Source organism: Ixodes scapularis, unplaced genomic scaffold (assembly GCF_016920785.2).
Source record: "Ixodes scapularis isolate PalLabHiFi unplaced genomic scaffold, ASM1692078v2 PGA_scaffold10__122_contigs__length_95168666, whole genome shotgun sequence".
In the NCBI taxonomy this organism is placed as follows: Eukaryota; Metazoa; Arthropoda; class Arachnida; order Ixodida; family Ixodidae; genus Ixodes; species Ixodes scapularis.
The window spans coordinates 68,710,420-68,724,057 of NW_024609836.1; the positions used below are offsets into that span (position 1 = coordinate 68,710,420).

General features: G+C 46.1%; 1 protein-coding gene across 1 annotated transcript in view; it reads left to right on the top strand.

Moving 5' to 3' along the window:
• Window positions 1-5,461: 5,461 nt before the first annotated feature.
• The window catches only part of LOC121832922 (aminopeptidase NAALADL1-like), a 40,977-nt gene continuing 32,800 nt past the window's right edge, over window positions 5,462-13,638 (top strand). Inside the window, exons 1-2 of the mRNA XM_042288587.1 lie at window positions 5,462-5,575; window positions 10,470-10,626. Coding sequence (XP_042144521.1) covers window positions 5,484-5,575; window positions 10,470-10,626 — 249 coding nt within the window. The 5' untranslated portion in view covers window positions 5,462-5,483. The remainder of the gene's footprint in view (window positions 5,576-10,469; window positions 10,627-13,638) is intronic.

Sequence of the window (13,638 nt, forward strand, 5' to 3'; positions counted from 1 at the left end):
GCCCAGTACCCATCGTTCGAACGCCTAGAGGGGCTGTCCCTAACAGACACTTCAGAAATCGCGAGGCGACACAACTTTGTCGTATGTTGTCGAAGTTGAAGCCCGGCTGTCCGTTTTCGGTGTGAACACCATCAGGGCCGGTTTTCTCGAAGCGATGGTAAACCTATTTTGGTAAACCACGGTGCCTAGGAAGGGAAAAGTACCTAGGTACTGTATTGAACGGCTGGATATAGAACAACAATAATTATTTTTGATTGGGCAGTAGGATGCGCCATCTGTCGGTGAAACGAGCCAGTCATTTTGTTTATCCTCTTTTTCCGTCGGTTGTTATCGATCTTGTATGGTATTTTAAGTCAAAATATAGTAATGTTGTACTTGAAGACCAATTTATTTGCTTAAGATGGTACGAAGAAATTTTAGTTACTATGCTAGAGTTTGTCGAGGAATATTCGAAAATGTAAGAAACATTTCTTTCAACATGTTTCGCCACAAACAACGCATAACTTTCCCGTGTGCCTTCTAGTCTGGCAACGCCGATGCTGTAGTCTCGTTTTTGTTCCTTGCGACGCACGTTTCTGCGATTCCTGCTGATCTCAACTGTTTGCCCTCTCTTCCGTTTGCCAAACCGATCCACCGGTGACGAGAAGCTAGGCCACCGGGGATATGTAGAAACCTCGATGCTGCCGGCACACTCTCGGCGCACTGCGAACAAAAAAAAACAGTACAATGTCCCAGCTGTTCACCCGGAACGAAGACTTTATCGAGGATAACCCCCTTTCTCCGCAAAGTAATCGCTGCTCACGAGTTGGCGTGCATAGTGTAATAAATTAAACGTGTTAGTATAAATATATGCCAACACTCGTTCGCAAAACATTTTTTACTCACCATAAAAACACTTGCAAGGCTTATGTACCGTCATATGTCTTGGATTCCGGAATGCTGAAGAGTGATGCGTTCGCGGAATGCTGCCGCCGGTTAGTTTAGTAGTCCCTCTGAATAACCGCTTTGCTTGACGTGCTAATAGATGGCGCGTCATTAATATAACAGCCGAATCGAAATGGATGTTCAGCAGAACCAAGCAGAACTATTAGCCATCATTAAGCAACGTCGCGGCCATTTTGCTTGTAGGTACTGCCCCTCCCTCGTCGCCCCTGCTCTCCCAGTCACGTGACCTAGAATTCCCCTTTCTAGGGACAATAGCTAACTTTAACCCACGGTTCGCGTTCGAGAAAACGGGCCCAGGTAGACATCAGGACTCTCCTCCTCGCTTCCTGCGCTTTTCGGTGACCTCGGTGCTCGTCAGACTAGACGTCACGCGCCACCCGCCAAATGGTGTGCCTGTTGCCTGTCCATCTGTTCTTCCTGCCCTCGTATCCTTATCTTTCCCGCCTTCGGGGCTTCAACAGCAGCGGAGGCCTCGAGCGATTGACCGACAGCAAACAGCGTGTGAGGGGCTGCTCGGGCCCACGCGATGAGTATCATCAAGGCCCCCATGACGGATACAAGCGAACTTTGAAAAAAAAAAAATAATAAGAAACAAAGACAATTTTCGCCGGCAAAAAGAAAAAAAAAGGAAAGGAAAATACGGACGGAAGCGGAGCGCCGCATGACATATGACGGAATTGTGACGCCTCAAGATTTCTGAAGTTTCCTGTTTGGACAGGCCTTAAAGCCGAAAGCTGGCGTCGGGAGTTCGGATTCGAACAGTGGGTCGCAGCATACACTGTTGCGAATAAGGGCAGCTGGTTCTGTTGCGTTACGCACCCATGACGTCGGTCACTCACAACACTTCCCAAACATGTCGAAGCAACTGTTGTTTCTGTGCTTGGCTAGAGTTTACAAAACAAATACGTGTTTGTTCTTTTTCTAACGTTCCATGAGAATAGTGCAGGATAAGGCTTGGAGGATAACACAAAAACATGTATATTGTAGCGATGAAGAGAAGAACGAGACCGGAGGTCGCGCGATGCGAGCGCTCGGGCAAGCAGTTCGAAGAAAGCCAGCAAAGACACCGGACGTATTGTCCGGCTAATAAACGGGTGGCAAGCGGAACCCGTTTCAATATGATACTACAGTAGTACAGTGCATTTAGTTTTAATGCGAAAGCATTAACTGTCCTATGGAGCGAAGCGGCGTTATCAGAGAGTGAAGCCGGCATTATCGTTGTCTGTGGCAGCGATAAATGGCACCTAAATTCCCCTGAGCGAAACGGGACCCAAATTCCCATTGGCGGCGACGCGTCATGTAGCTCCATAGCAACGGCGTCATCGTTGCTACGAAGCCAGCCGAACTGCTGGCAGCGTAGCGGGAGGGGGGAGACGCGAGTATGTGCTGGCCTGACGTTAGGCATAACGTTAGGCCTATCGTTACGTTTTGAGGTCTGACGTCGTCAACCGGTACCCGCAGTTAGGGCGATGATAATTATGAGAGGACACATGATTTCAGCACGCACCGCGCCGGGCTTCGCAGTCCCGCCGTTGCCTTACCTAGCGGCGCAGCTGTCACCAGCGAGCCAGGGATGCTTTCGCATTCACAACTCATAAGAAGTAGTTAGGTGTCCTCGGAATTTTATTGTTTTTTTTTTATGTAGTACGTTAACATCATATTGTTTGTTTTTTTCTGTATAATTGTAGCTCTTCTTTTTAGATTGTGAGTCTTGATCCTGCTCTGTCAGAATTCCTTTACTTTAGGTCCTGCCATGTCGCTGTGCGGGGTTTTACCTTTTACCTTTATTATCTTCATGGGACTTTCTGTGAGCCTTCCGGCAGAAGCTCGTAAATTAGCAAAAAGAAACCAAGAAAGGTGGATGTTCTTCCTCTGACGGCTAAATAAAATGTCTACGAAATATAAAAGTTAAAGTATAAATAACCGTATACTCGCGTCATGGTTAACCCCTCATGCTTCTCAAAAACTGTTACTCCTAAGCTGATTTATTCTTTGCTACGCTTCGACAATAGCCATGGATGTGGGGGTCTATCCCGGATGTTAATCACCCACTCATAACATAAGAAAAGGTATGGAAGCTTTTTTTTTTTGTGATAGCCACCTTGTTAAAGATGTGGTTCCAAAATGGCCCTAGGGCGCGACCTCTCCTTTTGTGTACACTTAACCATGCACACTAAAACATCTGGAGCGCCTATTCCTCTGCGAATCCCATTTGGAGAGCCAATCACTGCAATCTACGCTCTAATTCGCCAGGCCTATAAGGACCGCAAGTTTGTCTGCTTTTTGCACTGGGGTTGCGATGATATCAGAACGCCGAGCTCTTATTGGCTGAATGAACAAAATAGTGGGATAGTGGGTAGACCTCAAGGCACCTAGCATTGAGGTAAAGCTATCCTTCTAATCAAAGCCAATCAGAGCACGGTAAAACTATCCTTCTAATCAAAGCCAATCAGAGCACGGAAAAGACTATATCCTTCTAATCACAGCCAATCAGAGCTCGACGTCGTTCTGACGTCACCGCAACTCCCGCGAAAGAAGCAGACGACTAGCTCTCCGCTTACGGAGAGAAATCTCGGCGGTTGTCGACCCTGACAATGCGTATAGACCTATGCACCAACAGGCGTCTCTGACGTCACGTCGCTATTGTGGCGCTGCTGTCGGAACGGCACGTGCGCGTCACCCCAAGCGGATCTTTTTTCTGCGCACGCGCAGTGCATAAAATACAGTTTGCGCTGTGGTACTGAGCACGGCAAAACAACGCGCTAAGTGTGAAACCTTTTTTTTTTTTTAGTTCTAAACATATTTTTAGGCGCATCATTCACCGAGCTTGCTCCGTAGATAGTAGATATTCGCTCTCCCAAGTGCCTTGTAAGAAAATGTTCAATTCGGATTTTTTTTTTTTAGAGCGCAGCTCTTAGGGGCCCGTTCCCGGCTTGAGCGGCGTCGCCGTCGCCGTCGGCGTAACCAAGGTCATCCCAAGGTCACTTGACCCCCAAGGTCACGTGACTCCCCAAGGTCACGTGACCCCTTCCCCAAGGTCACGTGACACCCAAAGTCACCTGGCTCCCCAAGTCACGTGACCCCCGGGGTCACGTGACCCCCGATGACGTCATCAGTGACGCCACTGATAACGTCACCGGCATCCGCATCGTCATCGTCATCATCACTGATGACGTCACCGGCATCCGCATCGTCATCGTCATCATCACTGATGACGCCACCGGCATCCGCATCGTCATCGTCGCTGATGACGTCATCGCAGTCCGCATCGTCATCGTCACTGATGTCATCAGTGACGTCACTGATGACATCATCGGCATCGTCGCGTGACCCCCAAGGTGACGTGACCCCCCCCCCCCCCAGGTCACTTCACCCCCCCAGTACCCTTCCCTCCTCCTCCTCCTCAAGAGCTGCGCTCTAATTCGGTGTTACAAGGAGTTGTAAACGGCTTTCACTTTTTTTTAGTGCGCTTTACGATATACAGGGTGCGGCCGTAAGGACTAACACATTCGGCGCGCCTCGCAATATTAGAATTCCAACCGTAGGTACTTAAAATCGGGCACGCGAACGTAGTTTCGCCAAACGTTTTATGTCTATCATTTTTTTCACAGCTCGAGTCGGAGATGGTGAAACATTAAATATAGAGCAAGAACTGCGGCCTTGCGTTTCCTATGCCCTATACCGGATGTTGATCGTCTGCACACTGGTTTGTGAGCTTGCTCCAACAGGTGGTCATTCTTCATATATTTCGTTAAAAGTATTAATTATGGCGATTATCTTGCTCATATATCCAACCTCTACCATTTTTTTTGTTCATTTTTTGCGTTTTTTTTTTGCGTTCAGCAAGCAGCCAGAGAGCGAGCTCATATACACCAATGTTCGCACAAAAAAAAAAAAAAAAAAAAACTAGTTAAAGGACGTAGAGAATACGCGGCCTCCGATGTCGATATATTCTTGTTTTTTGAACATCTCACGTTCTCGGAATTGAGCTCTACAAACAGCAGACATACAACTTGAGGCGAAACTACGTTCTCGCGCCCTGTTTCAAGTACGTAAGCTTGGAATTCGAACTTTGCGAGGCGTGCAAAATGTGTTAGCCCTTACGGCTGCACCCTGTATATAGTCGCTGCCAGCTCAAAGAACGCAAAGCATGGCATAATGCGAGCATCTTATTATCGCTCTGCAGCCAAACAGCTGGCGGCATGAGCCGATCATAACCTCGAAGAACCAATCACGGAGCAAGAAGCTCGAACATAATGAAAATAAATTTCGTCGTCTTTGAAACAAAAACTTCGAGATTGGGGAAAACAGAGAGAAGGGGGATACAGCACACAGTCTCAAACATAGCTTTGTGTGTGGTGTCCCTTTTCATTTTATTTCCTTAGTCTCAACGTTGTTGTTGTTGTTGTTGTTGTTTTAATATGAATTGTCGCCAGTTTGCCTGTTTGAATATTTCATCATTTTTCTCCCCCCTTTTTTGTGCCTTTTTGCCTCAGGGGACGCCCACTGCTACCCCGACGGCACAGCCCGAGCTGCCGATGATAGTGCCAGAGTTTGACCTCCTCAAAAGCAAGATCGTCAGAGAGGCTATGATGAGCCTTAGGCCGGAAAAATTGAAGGAGCATCTCGAGTACGTCAAGACCGTAAACTGGGGGTGTGCGAATAGTGGTTCGAATCAAATAGCGCAGCGTCATCTTTAGCTTCTGCACTGCTGAATATACCGGCCGTCTTGGGTTTCCTTTGCATTGTCAAGGCTATGAATGACGCAGCGCTACTCGATTGAAACCAGTATTCGCACAACGTAAACATCTGAAAAAATCTTCCTTCAGAAAGGGACGGTTTCTTTGTGGCGGTGTTGTACGCATATTAATTTTTTTTTATGAGGATTGTTGCAAAAAGGCTCTGCCTTCCTTTTTTGCATATTATGCACAGGTTACAGCCACTGTACTCGATTTTACCTCAAGGAAGAAAAAAAGTGTTTGCGCATCGTCTGTAAGTTGTGCGATGTGGTGGTTGTAAGCTTTGGTTATCGGAAAAAGCAGCGATAGTTTTGGCCATGATTGTAAACCTGAGACTGGGACAGAAAAGAGAACACAACAGAAGGTTTCCTCCTCTTTTACCTTCTGTTGTGTTCTCTTTTCTGCTCCAGTCTCAGGTTTACAATCATGTTCAACTTACACCAGCTCGCCTGCACTCTGACTATTTTTTCGTTAATTGTTTTGGCGTTTGCAACGCGTACGTCTTGATAAGATAATATATATCTAATCTAAGATGCATCTACATATGTCTTAATTCTCTACACGAAGAGGAAACTTAGCAAGGCTCCGCGAAGAGTCGGATTTCTATTACCCCGGTCCTTGAGGTGAAAACGAGTGTAGATAAGCCACGCTTAAGGCCTATTCACATACTTGCGTCCGCTTGGGATTGACTCTGTTATGACTCGAGATCGCACTGGCACGCTGGCGCCATCTTGCTTTGGAACTGCATTTTGCAAACGCCGAGGAACTTGGTGTATTTGCGAGATCGAATGTACGTACATGTATCTATGATAAATTGCCGTTTATAGCAGTGTAAAAAAAATATGTTTTTTGCAAGCTACAGCAACAAAATAAATATTGATGATCGAAAAAAAAAATAAAAGGATATATACGAAAACTGCGACTGTTCCACTTCTACCCGATAGATGGCGCCAGTCTGTTCCCTCGTCTTAAGAGATTCTTAAGAACGACTGGGTAATGCGTCGATTAACCTTCCGATTAATAAATTAATGATTTAAATGCAACCATTATTTCCTTTAACCGAGTAACCGCGTAGGTTTGGAGTTGGAAACAAATTATGGAGAAAGAGAAAGGCCTCATTGATTAGTTGGCATTCATATTCCAGCAAGAGATTAAGTTTCGCTAGTTGCTACATAACTATGAGAAGGTAAAACCGCGCTAAAATAGACGGACGAGCGAAGTTTTCATATTAGGGTGCATCTCCGTTGTCTTCCATGCTAAAACCTTAAAATGATTTTCCCGCGTTTCCTTTCCATGGCCGGTAGAGTATCAAGTTTCAAATAAGGCTGTAGTATATACTGCCATTAAAGACATGGTAAAGGATGGTCAAATGAAAAATATGCAGATTAGACGCTTTCTTTAGATATCATACCTAATGGTTACCACGACCAATTAATCGATCGATTTACCGATTAAAGAGTAGCAATTACTCGGGTCAAATTGCTTAATCGACGCTAAGCCCTAATTTTAAGGGATTTTAAGGCACCCGGTCGTGAGCCATCGTAAAAGAGTGAACAAGTCTTACCGGCCCTCCGCTCCCCGGTTTTATTCTGGGCGCCGCAATTTTGGTGCTTGTTTAGTGCGGGCCGAGTAGGTGGATGAATGGATAAATGGATAGCTGCAAACGGTGGTATCCTTTAAAATGAGCGGTAACTTGCGCCACCTAGCCCAGAAACTAAAGAAAACACAAGTATGACCCTTTTGAAAAGTGGGTGCCACCTAGTAGCTGCTGCGCCCATTAATCGAGTCTACCATTGTGTAGGCACGTACTCTGCGGAACTATTGGACGCAAGGGCTACGTCAGCTTTCGGCGTGAACTCGGCTCAGCTCGCACTGGACACGAGTATACATCCATCAGCGTCAAGAAGGCGCCGGATCCAATCGCACATTTCGTGCCCCAGAAATAAACGACTGTTGTTTTGCCCTGGTACGAGGACAGTTTTAACATTTCTCGAAGACGGTAAACCATATCCTGCAATTTGACATGGAGCTTCAGCTAGAAGGCAACAATTATTATAGGCGCCAAGGTGGCTGCACGGTATTTACTTTGAAGCGTAACTAATTTAGCGTATTTAGTTAACACAATCAAACGATTGAATTTTTCTTCGTTTCGTAGCTAGAAAGGTGTAATGTAAACTAAAGCTCCAGTGAAGCGTGTTTTTGTTGGTTGCCAAGGTCGACGCTAAACTTGGCTAATTGCCACTACACAATTTAACTAAAATGCGAGAAAAAAAGTTAACACGCCGATGCCGTCGCTCCAACGTTGTCGCGCAAAATCTCGTCTCACATGGGTCAGCGAGAGACAATCACTGATAGGGTCGTTATAGGAGCATCTGTTCTGGATTTTCGGAATGAACGCCATAGATCAGGGGTGGCCAAGCTGCGGCTCGCGAGCCGCATGCGGCTCTTCGCGTGTCAAACTGCGGCTCGCGGCTCCCTCCCTCCTTCCCTCCCTCCCTCCCTCCCTCCCTCCCTCCCCCCCCCTTCCCCGCTACCCTCCCAGTCACAAGAGCACTTCCGCTAAGAAAGAAATGGAGCGGTTTTAAATCGAATGACATGTTGCGGTTTGGTAGCCTTGTGCTACTGCTACCTTAAGTACCGTTGGACTGCTTTTGACTCAGCTAGATTGAAAGTAGTCCGAGTTTCGTTAATTGCTCTAGACAACCCCCCCCCCCCCCCCCCCCCCCCGGCTTTTGGAAGTCTCGAGGTTTTGTTTGCGGCTCTCAGGCCGGGTAAGCCTGGCCACCCCTGCCATAGATGGTGTCCTGAAACGAACATGTCTGGGAGCACGCGGCACCGAGGAACATTGCACGGGTATATACGGAGGTCAATTCTGTTTTTGTAACAAAAATAAGCCAGTCGTGCAACTAGTTTTGCACCTAAGAAGCAGATGTTTTGGAGACCGATATTTTGATGTTTTGACGCCACACCGACTGCAGGTTCCGGGACGTCTTTGTATTTTATTTGGCCATCTTCTTTTATCTCTAAAAAAATACAACAAATATCCCTTTTATAGTGACTGACAGGGTGAGAATGCCAGGGCTTCTCTTTTGGATGCCGGGCAGCCTTCGCCGGGCTTGGGCTGCGCATGCGCGCTGGAGGCAACTGGAAAGCCCTCCCTGACGTTCTAGTCCTTCCGGTGAGGAGGGCGTGCTGCGTAATCAGAATTCCAAGCTCTGATGTCATCGCACGCTCACATCCAATACCTCCTATAGTCGGTGACGTGTTGAGAGTAAAGGCCCGTTCACACTCTTACAACCGAGTACGACCGAGAGAGACCAGACCGGTTTTTAAGCCTCTTGCGATCTCTTAGGACCAGCTCCGCTACACCGCATCCCGTCCTAAGAAGTCGCAAGAGGCTTAAAAACCGGTCTGGTCTCTCTCAGTCGTACTCGGTTGCAAGAGTGTGAACGGACCTTAAGCTGGAACCTCCTCCCACCTCTCTCTTCTTTGGCAGAGTGAACTCTGGAGATGAGGAGACATTATCTCCAGCGTTTCCTCTGCCAAAGTGGAAAGGGTGGAAGGAGCTTCCACTTTTTACTCGACCTGTCACCAACCATGAAAGTCTGCAAGTATGGCCTCCATGCGCCGCCATCTTGCTGTTCGGGATGGGTCGGAGATCCACTAACAAATCCAAATTTCAAATTCAATTCTTTTTTTCTCCACTTGGAGAGGGGAAGCAGAGAAAAAGCAACACTCAGTGTTGCTTGACAAGCCCCCCCCCCACCCCCCCCCCCCCCCCAATCCAGCAGCTTAGGACTTACACAAATACGCGCACAATATACATAACATTACTAAGATAACTACCAACAAACAAAATATTATCAAAGGTTGCAAAGAGAAAATAAGCTAAATCGTACAATTCAAACAAAGGTTTTACGAAGGTTTCGTAAGACTATCGTATGGCATATTATACGAATCACTCTTTTTGGAGAGTATGTGTTTGTTTGATATTTGTAAAAGTAGTTTTCCCATACTAAAAAAATAGTTATAATGAGCGTAAAAAATAGAGTTGTAAACGAGTATCAGCGTATCTGGGAATCATGTGACAATATCTGTTTATCGTACCCACAGCCTTTGAGAGTTTATTACGCGTATATTGCACCATTTTGTTCAAAACCATGTTCTGGTTAAACTTGAAACTTTCACACTCTCAGCTATATTAGTAGTGTCTGAACCAAGAGAAAGGATGGACGTATAACTGAAATTTGTATTTCGGGATCTAAAAAGGACGGCCTTCGTTTGGCCTACCTTTATTTGCAGGGAATTCGATAGTGTCCAAGCATGTTGTTGATTAAGAGAATGTTTAGCCTTACTAATTATTTGATCAGTGTTAACCCCTGAAGAAAAATAAGTTCGTATGTAGATAACGTAATAAGGCTGACGAGCTGATTACAGTTAAACATTTCTAAAACCCAAGACGGACGTTACAAGAGACGTCTTGTGTTTGTACCCTCTTTGTAGCCTCCGTCTTGTGTATTAGAAACATTAACATCGTAGCTGCATAAATAATGTAGTTCACACTGTCGTCAATGATTACTAGATCATTAATATACAAGTTGATGGCGACGATGACCTCACGTGCAGGCCTTGTCTCCTCCTCTCCTTCAGTTTCTGTCCGCATACAGACGCGAGGTATGTTTTCCCGCTGAAAACATTGAGTGGCTTCGCGTGGTGCTGGTGCTATTCCTTGTGATCAAAACCTTACTGTTTTTGTCTTGTTTTTGTCACTTTTTTGCTCGCAAGGTTCCTGAGCTCTAAGCCTCACCTGTCCGGCACACACCGAAGCGAGGTCGATGTGGTCAACTACATCCTGCGCGAATTCGGTCAGAACCTGGATCAAGCCTTCAAGGTTCCCTACACCATTCTACACCAGTACCCCGATCCAAATAACCCAAATAAGGTAGGAACCCCGGTACCACAATGCTATGGGCCACCAATTTTTTTTTTTTATTGTCTGGAAATATATGTTTTGAAAAGACCGAAAAGGGCAAGGTATAGATTCAAACCCTACCTTCTTTGTCCTCAGTCTGCGTATCTTGGCCCTAAATCGCCAACCAAGTGCCAAATAAGGGCTTCATTCCCTGGTAGTTTGGCTGTCATATTTCACCTCTGTGCCTAATATTTCACCTCTGTGCCTAAATCGCCAGACAAATGCCAATGTGAGGCTTCATTACCTGGTAGTTTGGCTGTCATCTGGAACCTTTGTGCCTAAATCGCCAGAGAAGTGCCAAAGTGAGGCTTCATTACCTGGTAGTTTGGCTGTCATCTAGCAGCTTTGAGGCTAAATCGTCACAAGAGTGCTAAACTACCAGTTTGGCACTCATCTGGCACCTTCGTGGCTAAATCGTCAAACAAGTGCTAAAGAGAGCCTTCAATACATTGTAGTTTGACTGTTATCTTGCACCTTTGTGGCTAAATCGTCAAACAAGTGACAAAGTGAGCCTTCATTACCAGGTAGTTTGACTATCATCTGGCACCTTCGTGGCTAAATCACCAGACAAATGTCTAAGTGCGGCTTCGCTGCATGGTATTTTGGCTGTCACCTGGTATCTTTGTGGTTAAACCGCCCGAAAAGTGCCAAAGTGAGCCTTAATTGCCTTGTAGTTTGGCTGTCAAATGGCACCTATGTACCTAAGTCGCCAGACAAGTGCTCAAGTGAGCCTTCTTTGCCTGGTAGTTTGGCTGTCATCTGGCAGCATTGCGGCTAAATCGCCAGACAAGTGCCGAAGTGAGGCTTCATTTCCTGGTAGCTTGGCTGTCATCTGGCAGCTTTGCGGCTAAATCGCCAGACAAGGGCCGAAGTGAGGCTTTATTTCCTGATAGTTTGGCTGTCATCTGGCACCTCTGTGGCTAAATCGACAAACAAACGACAAAGTGAGCCTTCATTGCATGGCATTTTTGCTGTCATCTGGCGCCTTTGTGCCTAAATCGTCAACCAAGCGCCAAAGTGCCGTTCATTGCCTGGTAGTTTGTCTGTCATTTGCAATTATAGGGCGAACCAAAGAAAAACCACAGAAAAGCACAAACAGTACTTTGGCACAAACTAACGCCTTGGAACAAAATCGTATTAGGCCCATATTTGTCCCCTGTACTCCGTTTCGCTAAGCGTTAGCGTAGCAGAAGCTACAAGAGCGAGCTCAGGGCTTTCAACGTCCCTGCCAAGCACGCGCACTCATGCAGTGCATGCACTGTTCAGGACCACATGCTCGTGCTTGTAAAATCTGCTGCGTATGGACTTAAGCAGAAACGAAGTATAGTATTATAAAATGTGCGCCCAGTTAGGCGTTTCTCTGTCATGGTCCTGGAGAACACTCCGCTTGAACTATTTTGTTTGTAACCTAAACGGGTCTTGCTACTGGGCGATGATTATGGCAATGGTTATGGCGTGAAAATCCATTGGAAGCCTTGGTCAGGTGCCCCCACAGCTGCCTGAAGGGTGCCGCAACAAAGCGTCTGTCGCCCAAGATGGTAGAGCTTTTGAAGCTAGACCACTTAAATACGTGTATATTATACTCAGGCCGTAGATTATGCGGTGTTTATTTATAAGGAAAAAATACAAATGTTTTTCAATGTTTATTTTTTAAAGATTTCGATGTATTTTGGCGTTCAGTATCGGATAAGCACAAAAACTGTGATTATCGGTAATAAAAAAGAAAACGATGAAACCTCTACCCTGCATGGTTTTTAACTCAAAAACCCTACTGAAAAAAATCCGGCTCCTCGCGGAGCGTTACTAATTTATCCGTTAATGTGGAGAATTAAGATATATATAGGTGCATTTCAGATTAGATATATGTTTCCTTGACAAGACGCACTCGCCTCAAACGCCAAAAGCATCGCTTTTTTCTCCGACAACCAAATATTGTAAGAACTACTTCAAGCGGCGTAAGAGCAATGAGAAAAACTAGCTTTTTTTTTTTTTTTGAGGTGAAAACGAGCAGAGTCTGGTCTAAGAGGGGAGGGTTTCGAGAAAAACAGTCCTAGTTGGAGCAAAAATGTCAAGAACTTAATTCCACGTTGTTTGAATGGAACCGATTTGCATTTTTGACATCGACGGATGTCTATCGGTTTTTTTTTGTTTTTTTACCTTTTAGCCGATTTTGCATTTTTGACACCGACGGACGTTTATCGGTGTTTTTTCATGTCCAAACACGAACGTCTACGGCCTAAAGTTTATGTGCAATCGATGAGCTGATGGGCGCGGTGGAAGTTTAGGAGCTCGATGAACCAGTCATCTGTCGATCTTGTACCAAATAATCCCGCTATCTACGCACGCTACCGTCTGGAAAGCGGGACCAGCCGGCAAAAGGCTGGCGATCGATTGGTCCTGTGAGAGCGAATCTTCCCCGCCCTGCAAGCCTAGCAGTCAGCGTTGTATGAACCCTATCACAATCGTAATTACATTTTTTTCTGTTGTATATGTTCAAAGGGGTGGTGCAACGATATTCATTTGATATGTTTTGGAATTTACACGAATTTACTGGCACTAGTGGAACCCAATGACTTGCTCGCAACGGCATTGATCAAGAAACAACCTTGTTGCGGTGTAATTGTATGGACAAAAGCTAGCGTCTTCTTTCAATCTCTCATTCGCAAAACTCGATAACGTAGTCTGGTGGACGCAGCATTGGCGTGCTCCCCCAGCGACGATATTTGAATGCGGCCCATTGATTGGACTCGAGCATTGCGTGAGCAGTCGATTTTGGCTCGCGATAATCAATGGCTCGACAATCATTCGGGTAGTGGCTCGTAGCCAATCGCGGCAGTGACGACAATAGCCGAACCCCAACAATGTTTGGAACTCAGCGCGTCTCCTGTGCTTGGCCAAACTCAAAGCGTGGCTATGATCAACATTGGCGGCATATAATCGACTCCAGATCACGTGGCCGCTTATTCCGGCGGCAAGTTGATG